This window comes from Halichoeres trimaculatus, unplaced genomic scaffold (assembly GCF_033239565.1).
Source record: "Halichoeres trimaculatus isolate MK-OKI-2021-1 unplaced genomic scaffold, fHalTri1.1 fHalTri1_scaffold_5, whole genome shotgun sequence".
Classification (NCBI taxonomy): domain Eukaryota; kingdom Metazoa; phylum Chordata; class Actinopteri; order Labriformes; family Labridae; genus Halichoeres; species Halichoeres trimaculatus.
In genome coordinates this window covers 40,021,354-40,038,093 of record NW_027437183.1, presented here as the reverse complement: position 1 = coordinate 40,038,093, position 16,740 = coordinate 40,021,354, and the positions used below count along the sequence as shown (strand labels likewise).

Here is a 16,740-nt window from a genome sequence, read left to right as displayed (position 1 = left end):
CGGTTTGCACCGCGGGGGAAAACAAACCGTCTTCCACCATGCCGAAAAGTTGCTGTGTACCCTTTTGCACATCAAATAAGGTAAAAAATCCAAGTCTCAAGTTTTACTTAATACCGAACAGAAGCACTGAGCCGAGGAGAAGAACGCGGTGGCTTCAAGCGATCCGGCGGGAGGATAAGTTTGGTCGCCTGTGGGATCCAAAATCCAAACATGTGTACGTCTGTAGTCAGCACTTCATTACAGGTATGACAACGTTGCTTTCACAGAATTACAGTCATATGTTTTTCGTAGTTACCTTGAACATTAACGTGAATATTTAATGAACAGTTTTAAGAGAAATTTTTGCTTATATATTGCTATATCACGCATGCTACCATACTACGTCACAAAGCTAAGCGAGAATGCGGCAAAATACAGCTGTGCTATTTACATTGGTGATAGCTTACCAGGTTTACACAGTAAAAAGGTTTATTTCGTGAGCTTTACTCCTATATTTTGTAATTTTGCGGTTTGATTTTCCCCTTCTTATTTCGTTTGTGAACTGTTTTACTGTAGGCTTAAAAACCGAGGACACCGCCCACCCGGACTACATTCCCTCACTGTTCCCAAAAAGAAAGGCCAATTCTCCAGATAAAGCATTGAAGAGGTTTGAGAGAAGGAGGAAGCGTGAGGATGCTAAGTCTGAGGCTCATCCAGCCTGTATCCAACCAGAAGCCCCATCACCAGAAGCCCCATCACCAGAAGCCCCATCACCAGAGGCCCAATCACCAGAAGCCCAATCACCAGAAGCCCAATCACCAGAAGCCCAATCACCAGAAGCCCAATCACTAGAAGCCCCATCACCTCTTCAGAATTTAGAAAGAGAACAACTTTATGACGAAATAACTAATTTAAGGAGAGAAAGAGACCAGGCCTTGAAAGAGCGGGATGATGTCATCAGACAACTTGAGGCGTCTAAATTTTCAGCAGACACTGTGAGAGGCAATGATTCCAAATGTAAACTAATGACAGGACTGTCATGGACAGTATTTGACACTCTTCACCAGTATCTAGTACAGTTTGTTAAGTCCCAGGAAAATTCAAAGTTATCATCACAAGACCAGCTCTTTATTACATTATTGAAACTGCGACAGAACCCTTCAACTGATTTGATATGTGGAATATTTGACCTGCCCCATAGCACCTTCCTGGATATTTTCTCCCGGTGGTTGGATTTGATGTATGCCAAAATCTCCTTCTTAATTAAGTGGCCTGATAGAGAGTGCATCAGAAGCACAGTACCAGCAGAAGTTCTCTTCAAGTACCCCAGACTGACTGCAATCATTGACTGCTTTGAGATCAGAATTGAACACTCAAAGAAGCTGAAAACTAGGTGAGGCATTTTTCTATCTCATACCATGGGATAAGTGTCAGATGTTTTTTGTAATTCTTACCTTGCTGTCTGTGTATATGCACAAAGTTTATTAAGCAGTTTCACTGAAAACTTTCTCAACCCACAGAGCTATCACCTACTCAAAGTACAAAAACTGGACAACAGTGAAGTACTTCATTGCATGCCATCCTTCTGGCTCAGTCACATATCTCTCCAAAGGCTGGGGAGGGAGGGCTTCGGATGTACATATCGTAAGGAACTCTGACTTCCTGTCTCCAAAGTTCCACCAGGCAGGAGATCAGGTAACAGTTTCATTTTATGAAATGTTTGATTTTGCTAATTTAAGTCTTACTTTTGTATTTATTTATCCATAGTTAACATTTTTGAGTTGCTGTTGGAGTAAAGTAGTAACAAATATTCATGTGCATTTCAGATTTTAGCTGACAGGGGCTTCACTTTGAGGGATGACTTTGCTGTTTTGGGCGTACAGCTTATTACACCATCTTTCACACAAGGCCGAAAACAACTGTCAGCAGAAGATGTTGCAGATTCTCGTGTGACTTCAAACATCAGAATTCACATTGGTAAGTATACAGAGTCAGCTGTCAGATTATTACAGTAAATATATTTATTTATTATTTTCATGGATAAAAGTTAGTTAAAGGGACTATGAGGAGTTTCTAAGTAATTACAAAACAATCTCACTTTTAGATACATTTATGTCTGATCAAAATACACACTAAGATGAGTTTTACAGCATCAAAATATGTTATCTACAAATGCTATTCCTTAGCTAAGTGGTCGGGTTGGACAGAGCTGGACTGGTCTGGATACTCAACTTCGGGAACAAGACAAGTAAAACTGGAACAAATTTATATTTTTTGTCTTAGAGCACGGGGCTGCAAGTAGAGCTATATAGCCGGCTACAAAACTACGATACTAAGCTTTCCAAAAGTTGCTTGTTGATGTCTCATATCTTTTTGTCGCCGGTAATAGATTCTCCTCATAGCACCTTTAATCAAGTTGCTAAATAACATTGTACGTTAGAAACACACTTTTCTATTAGGCTAACTAAAGAACTGAGGAACAACAAATAAACAGATGTTATATGTGGCCTGCAGAGAGGGTTATTGGTGCCCTGAAGAGCCGGTACCACATTCTTGACGGCCCACTTCCTCTGCGCCTGGTGAAGAGACTGAAGGATGAAAGACAGAAGAGAGAAGAAGCCATGATTGACAGAATTGTACACGTCTCAGCAGCGCTAATGAACATGTCTAGCAGTATTATGTACAACAGTTCTCAGAGTAAGAACTTAACCTGTGTGCTGTGATTTAACATTGAGCATTAGAAAAAAAATTTCTGCAAACTTATTTATACAACAAATTAGTCATTATTGTACCAGGTGTGCCTTTTAACAGGCTTCAGTGAAGATATAATGAACATCTGTAATCAAAGGCACCTGCTGTTTGTCTTTCTACAGATCCCTAAAAATATCTCAGTGCTGCTCTGCTGCTGTACATCCTGACGCTCTGCCTCTGATGCCTGACGCTCTGCCTCTGATGCCTGACGCTCTGCCTCTGATGCCTGACGCTCTGCCTCTGATGCCTGACGCTCTGCCTCCGATGCCTGACGCTCTGCCTCTGATGCCTGACGCTCTGCTGACCGTTGTGTTGCCTGGTGCGTTACTGAACTGAATTGAGAAGGAATACATCTGTGTTAATTCTCATTCATCCAGGTCATGGTTATCATGGTTATTAGATACTCTATATTAGCTAAAGTATTCGCTCACCTGCCTTGACTCTCATATGAACTTAAGTGCCATCCCATTCCTAATCCATAGGGTTCAATCTGACGTGGGTCCACCCTTTGCAGCTATAACAGCTTCAACTCTTCTGTGAAGGCTGTCCACAAGGTTTAGGAGTGTTGATGAGAATTGTTGACCATTCTTCCAGAAGAGCATTTGTGAGCTCACACACTGATGTTGGACCAGAAGGCCTGGCTCTCAGTTTCTGCTCTAATTCATCCCAAGGTGTTCTCTGGGGTTGAGGTCAGGACTCAATGCAGGCCAGTCTACAGCAGACTCTGTCCTCCATGTCTTTATGGAGCTGCTTTGTGCTCTGGTGCTCAGTCATGTTGGAAGAGGAAGGGGCCAGCTCCAAACTGTTCCCACAAAGTTGGAGCATGGAATTGTCCAAAATGTCTTGATGTGTTCTTCTGGAAGAATGGTCAGAAATTCGCATAAACACTCCTAAACCTTGTGGACAGCCTTCCCAGAAGAGTTGAAGCTGTTACAGCTGCAAAGAGTGGACCGATGTCAGATTGAACCCTGTGGATTAGGAATGGGATGGCACTGAAGTCCATATGTGAGTCAAGACAGGTGAGCGAATACTTTTGGACATATTGTGCAATCTGGAAAGAAGGTCTTTAGGGTTCACTGCACCTTCTGCATAGAATTATCTCCAGACTGAATTTCAGATACAAAATTTCGTGTCTCTGCATGTCTTTGAATCTTTAATGAAAATTCTGGAATAGAGATTTCCTGAATGTAACTGTTTTTGTCGATGACTTGTATTGTTTTCCTTACTCGTTTTTTTACTGTATTAAGTCTGTGACTTTTTGTTGAAACTTTTTTGCTGCCATTCTTGGTAATGTCTCCCTTGGAAAAAAGATCTCAGTGGGACTAACCTGGTTACATAAAAAATAAATAAATAACTACCTGTGCTCCATATATCTGACCTGTGTGCTGCCTGCTAAGAACAAACATGTTCAATACTTAGCATGATAGATACTTTTGTTTCTTAGGTGACTTATGTTATGACATTTTAACACATTGATAGGGAATTCAATGACCTACCTGCGCATCTCTCAGCTCAAGAAGTCTGTGGGAGATGTGTTGTGACCAGAATTTTTGCAAAACATTTGTTAAAGAACTAATAAAATCCTCATCTCTTTGGACTCGGAATATCAGGCAGGTCTGGGGAGTCCAAGTGATGAAGTCCGCATACAATCGCTTGGTCACAAACATCTGCATTTGGACCTATCAAATAAAGCAAATATACATGTTTATATATATATATATTTATTTATAGAGAGATTGATAGAGAGAGCGAGAGCACAGTTCTTTCAGGAGGTACTTGTTTATTCAACTTCTGCTATTTTTTCTATAATTTTTGTAATATAGCAGTTTTAATAATGTAATGTAATAAAATAAAGTCCTACTAAATGCTATAATTAGTAGAAGTGTACAGGTATATGCAGCTGAAATATTATAATACCTGAGTGAAGTATGCATGATCTTTCTTCAAGCTCATCAGGCTTTCCAGGTGTCCTTTTTTGTCCTCAAGCCACCTTTGGTACCCACTCAAAGGGTCTTGCCCCCATCTGTAAGGACACTTTGCCTCCACAACACCCTCACCACAGCACTCACATGACACATAGCTGTCACAAGAAACCCCCAGGTATGGCATGGATTGGCAAACACGGAAGCCAGCCTGCTGTATTACCAGGTTTCTGTGTGGGGAATCTACTGGGGCACAGATATATATTTTTGAAGACAGGTTGGCTGTTGCACTCCCAACTCCAAGAGCATATTTATATGTATCAATGGCATCTTGCTCATGGTGTCTCCCCCACTGGATCCAGGGCCTCATTATTGGCTTGTGAGTTTGCTGACAGATTGTGTTGAGCAGTGACTCGCTTGGACTTTCCGCAGCTGCTAGGACACGGTGGGCTATGGAGCCTGTGATGCGACCAACCCGCTCTTGGTGCCATTGCACACAGGATGCCTGCTGGATGGTTGCCCTCTCCACATTTTGAACCTCCTCCTCAGTCACCTGGTGCAAGCTAAAACACCATGGCTTTCTAGGTGGTCTGGCAAAATCTTTGAAACTGTTTAAAACCACAGCATCAGGTGATCTGTCAGCTAGCATTGTGAGGAACTGCTGCTGCTGTGAAAAAGAAGCCTTTGGTATGGGGGGCCGAATTTTCCTTTTGCGAGATTTTGTATCTTCTGTGTAAAAAGTTGTCTCCTTAACAAGGGCTGGCTCAATCTTTTTAACACATGTCTTATTCCACTCACAGGCTTTGCTTGTGCATGCCACTTTGTTGATGCCCATGCGAACACAAGCCTCTATTTTAAAGAGGACAGCTGCTGCATGGGAACAGCTTTCTCCAAGACTGAAAAGAAGGGGGGAAAATACCCTTTAACTCGAGCTTACTATTGATATTGGGTCCAAGATTTTATATACAGGGCATCAGGTGGTGACAGTTCGTTAGGGCACATGTTGATGGCACTCACTCAAACAAACTGAAGAATATAAGAAACGTACCCGGCCATGCAGTTGCAGTGGACAGTGAGGACAGAGCCGTCACCCTTGACTGCAACCCATGTCTGATGTGGCTTCTCTGTTACTCTCCAGGATGGCTTCACATCAGACCGAAACAGGTAAGTATCAGAGGCAGGTATTCTGAAGTGCAGCACAACTCCAACAAAGCCACTCGTAAAAAATTTATGTGCCTCCAGGGACCGAAAATTTTTCAGGCTGTGATGACTGTAAATCCCTGCATGAGATACAGGGTTATCAATAATACTTTTGCAGCTCATATCTATTGTGCATCAACAACCATAGTGTGGTGAACATATTCACAAAAACCTGCTAAATTTCTCGTTAGAAATGAAAATGATATCAGGTTTAATTCATCAGTAAATGTAATTTTGCCTCTTACCGGGTGATTCAACCAGGTAACAAAAGATGTCAGGGAATGACACATCAGGCCATTGAGTTGGATCATTGATCCATTCGTTTATAACGTAAGGACAACAATCCGATCCTACAAGGGTAATTTTGTTTAGGTATCTTTCCCTGTCAAGGGGCTGTAATGAATCGAAGTACGACATTTTAGCTGTAAGTATCAATGTAAAGATTTGAAATCCGCGGGCTGTCAGTGCTGCAGCCGAGGGGGAAAGGATTGTTTTCCCCCTCAAAATGCCCCGCCCCCAGCCGTGACGTAACTATGACACGACGCCGACTGTATCTATACCTACCACAGTACTGATATTTAACTGCAGTTCCAAAACCCCTAGGCAAAATTTAAGATTTTATGATGAAGAAATATGCAGATTTCTGTTCTTAATACAGACCTAATGTGCAAAGAATTACAACATAAGTCTGTTGGTCCACCCTACAACTATATTAACTTTTTTGCTTATATGACCAAAATATACAGCTCATCAATGCAGATTTTTCTAGACAACATATTAGTTGTAAATACTGACATAAGCATCCAATACTGATATCATCCAATATAATTGTGTATCCCTAATGCCACTTAACCAAACCTGAGCTTCTTTAAGCATAAAAATATGGCCAATCTGTAACTTTTTTTCAGCTCTACTGCAGTACTACAAGATGACTATCCTAAGATGTGTTGTGACTGCTTGTCTAATGAACCGCTACTTTAATTATACAATATATGTCATATTTCCAGGTGGTCAGTGCGAAAGAAGACCAATGACAATTCCCCCTGATTCTAGTGGTGTCAAGGGGTGCTTCTCAATGCGCTAATTTCGTGCCTCCTCCATCCTATCTCCTCCGCAGCACCGGGGGGGGGATGGAGGAGACTGATCGGAGGAGCTTTGATCGAGGAAACGCGAGAGCTGGCTTTGCGGAAGTCTTGCCATTGACTGACACGCCCCCATATGGGATATCACTCTCTGATTGCAGCGGCCCAGCCTTCTCTCAATGAAACTTCACAAACACAACAGAGTTTAATGAGAGAGAAAAGGCGAGCTGAGGACAGGCACAGAGGCTTGTTCAGAAACTGATCATAAATCAGATAATAAAGTGTTTGTTGTGAGTTTAAATCACAATACACTGAACACAACCATCATCAAATCAATATAATGGAGGATTTATACTGAAATCTAATTAATAATATCTTCCTGAAACACAATAAACTGGGTTAAATTAATAAGTGTCAGAGTTCACGATCTTGATAAAGGCTAAATTACTCATGAATAATCTAACAATTACGCATTTTACCGGTTAAGTGATCGTCGAGCTTCTTAACTGCACACAGAATAAACAGAGAGCAGGTTTTTTTCATGGCAACGTGTTTCTTAAACTGGTTTAAGGAACAGACAAAGCTCTGTTACCGTTAATGTTTTATCAGAGTTGTTATAGCGCACATGTGCAGACTAGGGATGCAACGATTATAGATTTTGATTTCACGATTATAGTCTGAGGAAAAATCTCGGTTTCACGATTATAACGATTATCTTACATTAATTTCACAACACGGATAATAAACAAATATATATAATCACATAAACGTTCTTTAGAGATTTCAATGAGCTTTGTATTCCTGTCAGAAATAACAGATTCATCAAATAACACAGTACAAAATAATAAATAAAGATAAACATAAATTATAGTTCTTCCATTTGGAATGAAATAAAGTGACCTGTGCTCTGAAAACATCTACGTCAGTATTTCCCTTTTGAAAAAAATACAGTGTCTGTGTCTGTCAGTATTAGTTTTGTTGAACTCTTAGGCTAAAAATGAATAAGAAAAATGAAAAAAATAATCCATGCCATGATGAACTTTGATTGGATTTGCAGTAATGATTTAAATTGTACTTTTTTAAATATCTGAAATAAAGTTTTTTAAGTATTATTATTAATATAAGACTAAACTTAACTTCATTGATCCCCCAGAGGAAAATGTTATTTGTGTGTAAGTAACTTAAGTTTTATTGTCATCCATGCTGATTATTAAATTCATTTTTAATAATCTAATCTATTCTTTGGATAATCTTCATACATTTATCTAATTTTAAATGTGGTCTGATTAAATTCTGTCTATTATGATCATTGTTATTGTTTGGTTGAAGATTAATCATGATAATGATACTGGATTACATTTATATAGCGTTTTATCCTTGACTGACACTCAAAGTGCTTTACAAGTTTTAGTAAAAAAAATAGTTTGAAAAAAATCTCTTATGATGTGTTCATAGCAACTGAAATGCAATTAATGTGTTCCCATGGTACAGTGCTGGAAGTCTACCAGCTCCCGATGTTACGTTAGTGTTTTGAACCTGATATATTAAAGGATAAGTTTGGTTTATACAGCTTTTACATTGTTTATAGAATGAAGTAGAACAAAATACTCACCCAGAAGGCTTTCCTTATCCAAGCAGTGCTCGGGGAGATATTTAGAGCCAAAATCGTGCAGCGGACGTCCGTATAATGGGATCCATAGGGCATAATCAGCGCCGCTCCTAAAACTGCATTAATCGTTACGTCTGCCTCTCAGAGAAAGGAGTCAGCGCTCCAGAAAGTACTGCGCATGCGGGACAAATGTAAACAAAGTCTTTGTGAGTTCAGAGGTCTTTATAGCCACACACCGCTGTCTGGAGAGACACAGACTGCATCAGAGGACTAACTTGGAGCGGACCATGATGGAATATTGGTGAAAATCACGAGTTTTTGGACGATTAATGCCGTTTTAGGAGCGGCGCTGTCTATGCCCCGATGGATCCCATTATACGGACGTCCGCTGCACGATTTTGGATCTAAATATCTCCTGAAGCACTGCTTGGATCAGGAAAGCCTTCTGGGTGAGTCTTTTGTTCTACTTCATTCTATAAACAATGTAAAAGCTGTAAAAACCGAACTTATCCTTTAACCTACAACCTGGTGTGTTAACCTACAATGCCCAGAGTTTATTCAACACAGAGGGGAAGAAGCAGACTGTAACGTTAAATGGTCACTGACAGAAGCCTTGAGAGGAGGTATTTTGTCCTCCGTAGGCAGACACGCTGCTCTGCTGCTGTTTGTTTACACTGAGCTGAAAGCTCTCCACCCACTGCAACGCCACTGACAGTAGGCGACACGTTTATATTTAACTCCTATCAACTCAGTATCTATGTAAGTAAAATGCTGTAAACGTTTAACTTTGAACAGTAGACAAAAAAATTAAAGAAATCACATTTATTACAGCCCTGCAGGTCAGGGGCTGATAAACCAGGTTGAAAGAGTGCCCGCCCATATGTGAGGCTCCGTGAACAACAGCAAACACACCCATAAACAAACAGAGATAATCTGATTGGTCAATACTAGTCGCCCTTCTATTGGTTGATCCACAAAAAATTCGAGCGCCGAGATCTGTGAGCAAAAATTCCCTCAGTGCGAGAGGAAGAACCGGAGTGTGAAAATCTGCGCGTGCAGCATTTTATCTGAGCGCAAGGACACAGTTTGAGCACGCGCAGCATTATAACTGAGCACAAAGACACAGTTTGAGCGCGCGCAGCATTATAACTGAGCACAAAGACACAGTTTGAGCGCGCGCAGCATTATAACTGAGCACAAGGAGACAGTTTGAGCACGCGCAGCATTATAACTGAGCACAAAGACACAGTTTGAGCACGCGCAGCATTATAACTGAGCACAAAGACACAGTTTGAGCACGCGCAGCATTATAACTGAGCACAAGGAGACAGTTTGAGCACGCGCAGAGCAAATTTGAGTGCAAGGGCAGAGTTTTGAGAGACAATATCACAAAATCTGAGCGTGAAATCAACAAAATACTGCTCTCAAATCAATTTAAAATGCTCTTGATTTAAGATAGGATTTTCATTCCATATAGAGCTGACTGACAGATGATCCAGAGGTGATCAGCTGATGCCGTCATCAATGAAACATGTTGCTTCATGTGACGCTCTGGAGGAGAGGATGTCCCATTGCTCTAAAAACGAATCTCCTCCATCCCCTCTCCTCTCTTCATTTCTTCGAGTCTCTCCCACTCATCTCTGGTGGGAGGAACTAAGACTTAAGTGAACGACGCAAGTGGAGGAAGGGAGGATGGAACTTTATCGCTTTGAGATGCACCCAGGGCCTCCAGCTCTGCTTAGTGGCAGCCTCTCCCTTCCCCCCTCCTTCCCTCTTTTCCTTTTCCCAGGTGAGCATGAGTGAGGTGTGTGGAGTGCAGGCAGGTGCAGGCGATGTAATCACCAGACTGGTTCACCAGCAGTCACCTTCCTCTGCCATTAAACCAGACCGCAGCCGCTACTGTGAGCTGGATCTTTGCATACCACAGTCAGTAGTAAGCTTAAACTCAGTCTTTTCTTTCATAATGCTCTGGATTTTAACACCCTGTTTCCTGTACCTCAGATCCTGGACCCACTCTGCCTAACTCACCTGTATTTTCTTGATTATTATCCACTCTCAAGCCTCTCCTGCCTCGCTTGCACACCTCCTCAGCCTGCCTTCCTTAAAGCTCTCCCCTCTCTTAGGCTGTCTACCAAGGTTTCCCCTCCCTCTCTGGGTCTGCTAACGCTCTAGTGCGAGCTCTGTACTGTGGTTGGGTCTGTTTAGTTTTTTAGTCCGTTTAGTTGTGTCCTTTGTCATGCAGGTTGTGTGGTTCCTAGCTCAGCCTCATTTAGTCTGAGATAGTGTTTTCTGTTTATCTTGAGTTAATTAAGTATTTCTCAATTCCGGTCCTGGGGCAGGGGGGCCCTGCATGTTTTAGATGTTACCCGAATCCATCACACCTGATTCAAATGATCAGCTCGTCATCAAGCTCTGCTCGAGCCTGATAACGAGCGATTCATTTGAATCAGGTGTGCTGGAGGAGGGTAACATCTGAGGCCCTCCTCACACGAGGACGGCCCCGTATCGTCTTGGCGTCAGCATCAGAACATGTATCGCTGTTTACTCATCGTATTGTGCATAGGCTTGTGCATGACGATGCAAAACTGTCGTCGGGTTGCCCGTCTGGTTCTGCTCCGAGGCGGATCCCACGTCAACAAGTGCTCATGCATGCGTAACATGCATGAGCAATTGATGTTGTTGCCGTAGCTGGTGTTGTTCATGCTCTCTGAGAAAATGTTGATATAATAGTCGAAGTAATATTTGTAGCTGCTGGAACAATATCAGAACAGTCTGCCTGTCACCATTGTTGTTGTTGTTGTTGTTGTGTGACAACGTGGGTGGGGGGCGGGGAGTAGGAGGGGTACTATGAGGTCACCGTCTTTTCCGGACTTTAATGTTTATACCAAGTAAGGCATGAAGACGAATACGTAGATATCCACCTGCAGACCCGTTTTCAGAAAAGATGCGGAGTCATGGACAAATATGCGTCTCCGTGTGTCAATAACACCGGATCGATAGTTTATTTTACCGGAGTCGGAGAAATTCGTACTCTTGTAAAGCCCACTTAAAACATGCAGGGCAGGGGGCCCCAGGACCGGAATTGAGAAACACTGAGTTAATTTCAGCATAGCCTTAGTTTTGTAGCCTCCTGTGTAGCTCCTTGTTTTGCCCGACTTCTTTGGTTAGTATTCTTCTCCAGCCACTGTTTATTTACCGTGTGTTCTTTTTTTCTTTCTCTACTATTTATTGTGTCTTTTACCTTCCAGCTGTTTTAAATTATTCTTATTAACGATTGTTTTAATTGATTGTGTTTTTATCCATTGTGTTTTTATTGATCTTGATTTTAAGCCTGTACAGCACTTTGGCCAACTGTGGTTGTTTTAAAATGTGCTATATAAATAAAGTTTGACTTGACTTGACTTGACTTGACTTGACTTGACTTTGGTTGTTTAATAAACTCTTAACCGCAAATTTTCTGGGCTGCTGTGTCTCTCTGTTGTCCTGCATTTGAGTCTCTGTGTCACAGTGTCAGGGAAGAACACTCTCTTTATTGTGCATTGTGCATTCAACATGAGTTTGACCTTACTCCACTACCACTAGATGCCATTGAATTTCGAAGCATGCCAATAGCGGAATGCCCATTATGCAAAGTAAGTCTTCCTTTGCAGATTTTGGCTCTTCATGTTCAGGAGTGCATGGAGTCTCAGTCTGCAGCAGAAGATAATGTGGTAAATGTAGCTCTGGTATACTTGATTTTGCTTTGTGAATGTGACACTAATTTTATACTCTGTTCGTCAGTTTTGTTGTAACACAGATATTTGTGGGTCATATTATAGACTTGTCAAAGTGAGGTCCAGATGGTTCCTGCACATGGACAGCCCCTCCTCTGCAGCATGACACAGAGACATTAATTGAAGAGTTACAGTACTTAAAGTTAATTACTGTACGACCTTTTGAGATGCTTGCATTGTATAGGATGAGGGGCAGTATTTAACCCTTAGGATCCCAAGCAAGAAATTAAAATTGAGTTTTTCTGATTTTAAAAATTCTAGAAGTAAGTTGGGAGTATACACAACACACTTTTAGGTTTCCTCAAGTATAAAGAACACAAGAAAAAAGTGGTGTGGCTCTACCCTTACAGAAAATACAAATTCTGAGACCTAAGATAAGTTGATTGGAATATTTTGGCCGTTTTTGCTTCTGTCACATTTTTACTCACTGTGGACTAATTTTTCACTGCAATAATAATTCATACACTTCTATGAGGTCAAAAGAACTAGGGTAACTCAACAACCACTCACCAATATAGCATAACCAGAATGCAAGAAACTGTTCAATAAAGAAAAGCGGACATTGAAGTTTTCTGAATATTTACTTTAAATCAATGAAAACTGTGAATACCTATGTACGGAACACTTCATTCAAGTCTTGGATCAAAGAAAAAACAAGTTGTTAAGTATCTACAAGCTCTGAAAACACAAACTGTTGCTGATTGGTGCAGAGCAGCCCCAAGCTGAAACATGACACCGAGCAGATGGAAGGCAGTTCTCAAGAATTATTTAGATGTAAATACAGGACATATATCCAGGCCTTGTACAGAGTGTAGAATTACTTGTTTTTGTACAGAATTGAGATAGGGCAAACGGTTCATTTTCTGCAGATTTACAAAAAGGGCGTGTGAATAAACACTGCAGACGATGTCGAAGGCAGTTTCACAAAACCATCGTTCTTTCCGGCATTTCCTCGGCATGTTGCTGACATCGTGTGTAATACATCAAGGTACCCTCTGAAACTTGAGAATCTGAGGATAACGCCACTTTTTACAGCTTATGAATAGGACAAACGGTTTGTACATGCCAGTCGGCCCGCGATCTTTCAGGGTTAATCTTTTATTAATCTCTATCGGAAGTGCCAATGCCATATCTGTTTCATCAAATTCACCCCAGAGTTCTTACAACTTCATGCAAGCACGTGTGGCGAAAGGTAATAGATAATTGTGGTGTATTAACCACACAGTTATATTGTGTTTTGTATGAGTTCGGCATACCTTCAGGTAACGCCCAGTTGAGTTGATGTAGTGCGCATGCGCCGTGTTAGTGTGTGTCAAAATGGCTAAGTAAACATCACATGAATGTGAACGCTGCTTCGTCTCCTGATTCAAGATACTACAACTGGGGACGAGGAAGGCGAGACACTTGGTGTCGGTACTAGTGAGTACGATGGCCCCGTTCGGAAGAATTGATGAGTTTAAGCCAGAAAGTGAACCGTGGTCAGCGTATATTGAACGGTTGGAGCAGTTCTTCGAAGCTAACGGTATAGCCGAAGACAAACGAGTAGCCACGTTGCTAAGTGTGATGGGCGCAGCAACATATGGACTTTTGAGAAACTTGGTACAACCCAATAAGCCGAAAGACAAGACATTTGACAAGATTGTGTCTATTCTGAAGAGACACTTTGAGCCAAAACCAATATTGGTAGCAGAAAGGTTCCATTTTTAACCGTTGTAACCAGAAATCTGGCCAACCAGTAGCACAGTATGTCGCTGAATTGAAGCAGTGCGCAGCGAACTGTGAGTTTGGCGCCAACCTGGATCCTGCACTACGTGATCGTTTTGTCAGCGGAATAAAAAATGAGTCATGTCAGAGGAGACTACTTTCGGAGAATGATCTCACTTTTGCCAAAGCTGTTGAGATCGCCTTGAACATGGAGACGGCTGACAGAGATGCACGTCAGTTGAGAGGGATTGAGAATGACAGAGCCGGGACGTCCAGTGTGCACAAGATGGAGATGCAAAGAGGGAATCGAAGTTGCTACAGATGCAAAGGAAAAAATCATCAAGCAAATGAGTGTCATTTTAGAGAGGCTAAATGCCATAATTGTGGCAAAACAGGACACATTAAGAAGGCATGTCGTGGCAAAGCACAGAATCCCAGTGGAGGAAAGTCACCAAGCAGACCACAGCAAAAGAGAAACACAAAGTATGTAGAAGCTGAAGAAGACTCTGAGCTGGGGATGTTTAGCATTCTGACAGTTACAGAGGATGATGATGATCTGTACAAAGAAACTTTCAGAGTTGCTAACACTGACTTAGAGATGGAAATAGATACTGGAGCTGCTAGAAGTGTCATGCCACATGCAGCTTACAGAGAGAAATTCCCTCATCTGCCTCTACAGCCAAGTAAGGTTAGACTTAAAGCTTACAATGGAGGTAAGATCCCTGTGCTAGGACAAATTACAGTACAGGTTACTTATGAAAGCCAAACAGTAGAACTACCACTCTTAATAGTGAAAGGGTATGGATCAACACTGTGTGGCAGAAACTGGTTAAAGAAACTCAGGCTTAACTGGCAGCAGATCAAAAATCTTCATGCACCCAGGGGTAAGTCACTGGATGAAGTGCTGGAGAAGCACTCAGAGGTTTTTAAGGAAGAGTTGGGGACTCTTAAAGACATTAAAGCCTCTATCTTAGTCAAACCTGATGCACTGCCAAGATTTTGCAAACACAGACCCCTTCCATTTGCCATGAAAGATAGGGTAGAGAAGGAGTTAAGAAGACTGGAGGAAGCTAACATCATCTCCCCTGTTAAGCACAGTGAATGGGCGGCTCCCATAGTGCCAGTGCAGAAACGAGACGCGTCTTTGCGATTGTGTGGAGATTATAAAGTATCAGTGAACCAGGCAGTTGAGACAGAGACTTACCCCTTACCCCGTTTAGAGGAGCTGTTAGCAACCCTAAGTGGAAGGAAGGTTTTCTCTCAGATAGACTTGGCTGCAGCTTACCAACAGGTCTTACTGGATGAGGACTCCAAGAAGTACACAACCATCAACACTCACAGAGGACTGTTTGTGTACAACAGACTTCCTTTTGGCATTAGCTCCGCCCCATCCATCTTCCAGCAGATTATGGAAAACCTGATGAAGGACTTGCCAGTGGTAGTTTTCCTCGATGACCTGCTGGTCACTGGGAGCTCAGAGGAAGCTCACCTGAACAATCTGCAGAGAGTCCTGCAGCGACTGCAGGAAAATGGACTACGTGTGAAACGCTCCAAGTGTGAATTTGGCAAGACCAGGATTGAGTACTTGGGCCATGTCCTGGATGAAAATGGCGTGCATCCTGCTAAGGACAAGGTGAGAGCCATACAGGAGGCCCCAGCTCCCAGTAATGTCAGCGAGCTACAGGCTTTTTTGGGACTGTTTAACTATTATGGAAGGTTTGTACCACAGCAAAGCACAGTGTTAGCACCACTGTACCAACTGCTCAGAGCCAAAACACCATGGAAATGGAAAGAGACACAACAAACTGCTTTTGTAAAGTGTAAAGAACTGCTGACTAGTGAGCAGGTGTTAGCCCACTATGACCTCAGCCTGCCACTCACCTTGGCGTGTGATGCCTCTGCATATGGTATTGGTGCAGTTATCCAACACACAATGCCAAATGGTGAAGAGCGACCTATCGCTTATGCTTCTCGCACTCTAAGCCCTGCAGAGGAAAACTATTCTCAGGTAGAGAAGGAAGCGTTGGGACTGATTTACGGAGTTAAAAAGTTCCATCAGTACTCATGGGGCAGACATTTCACTTTAGTGACTGACCATCACCCTCTTGTGACACTGTTTAGAGAACACAAAGGTCTACCAACACTAGCTGCTGCACGGATTCAGAGGTGGGCAATTATATTGTCAGCTTATGACTATCACATTGTTTATCGCAAGTCACAGGAGCATTGCAATGCAGATGGACTTTCTCGATGCCCCCTGCCAGAAACCAGTGACACAGGGACAGCTGGAACTACAGCACAAGTGCATGCACTGTTAGAAGAGCACCTACAAGAGGCACCCCTTAGTGCTGCACAAGTTGCCAAGGCAACACGCACAGACAACGAGCTGGCCAGAGTGTACAAGTATGTCATGGAAGGCTGGCCCACACATGTTGATGAACACTTAAAAGTGTTTTTCACTAAGAAAAATGAGCTGTCAACAGAGCAAGGCTGTGTTCTGTGGGGGACCAGGGTCATTGTACCTTCTAAGCTGAGAAGTGAAGTGTTGAAGGAGGTCCACTCAGGGCACCAAGGTATAGTGAAAACCAAAGCCTTAGCTCGAAAACACATTTGGTGGCCAAATCTTGACTCTGAGGTGGAGAAGGTCTGCAAAGAATGTGAGACTTGCCAGCTGGATCAAAAAATGCCACGACATGTCCCACTACATCCATGGGAGTTTC

At 42.3% G+C, this 16,740-nt stretch overlaps 1 protein-coding gene across 1 annotated transcript; it reads left to right on the top strand.

Annotated features, from left to right (window-relative positions):
• The first annotated feature begins 65 nt into the window (after positions 1-65).
• On the top strand, positions 66-3,186 carry LOC141790939 (uncharacterized). The gene is made up of 6 exons (XM_074671106.1): positions 66-243; positions 556-1,372; positions 1,500-1,674; positions 1,806-1,956; positions 2,494-2,676; positions 2,853-3,186. Exons 2-6 carry the CDS (start codon positions 1,005-1,007, stop codon positions 2,858-2,860), a joined length of 885 nt encoding a protein of 294 aa, XP_074527207.1. The 5' UTR covers positions 66-243; positions 556-1,004; the 3' UTR covers positions 2,861-3,186.
• The last annotated feature ends 13,554 nt before the right edge of the window (positions 3,187-16,740 follow it).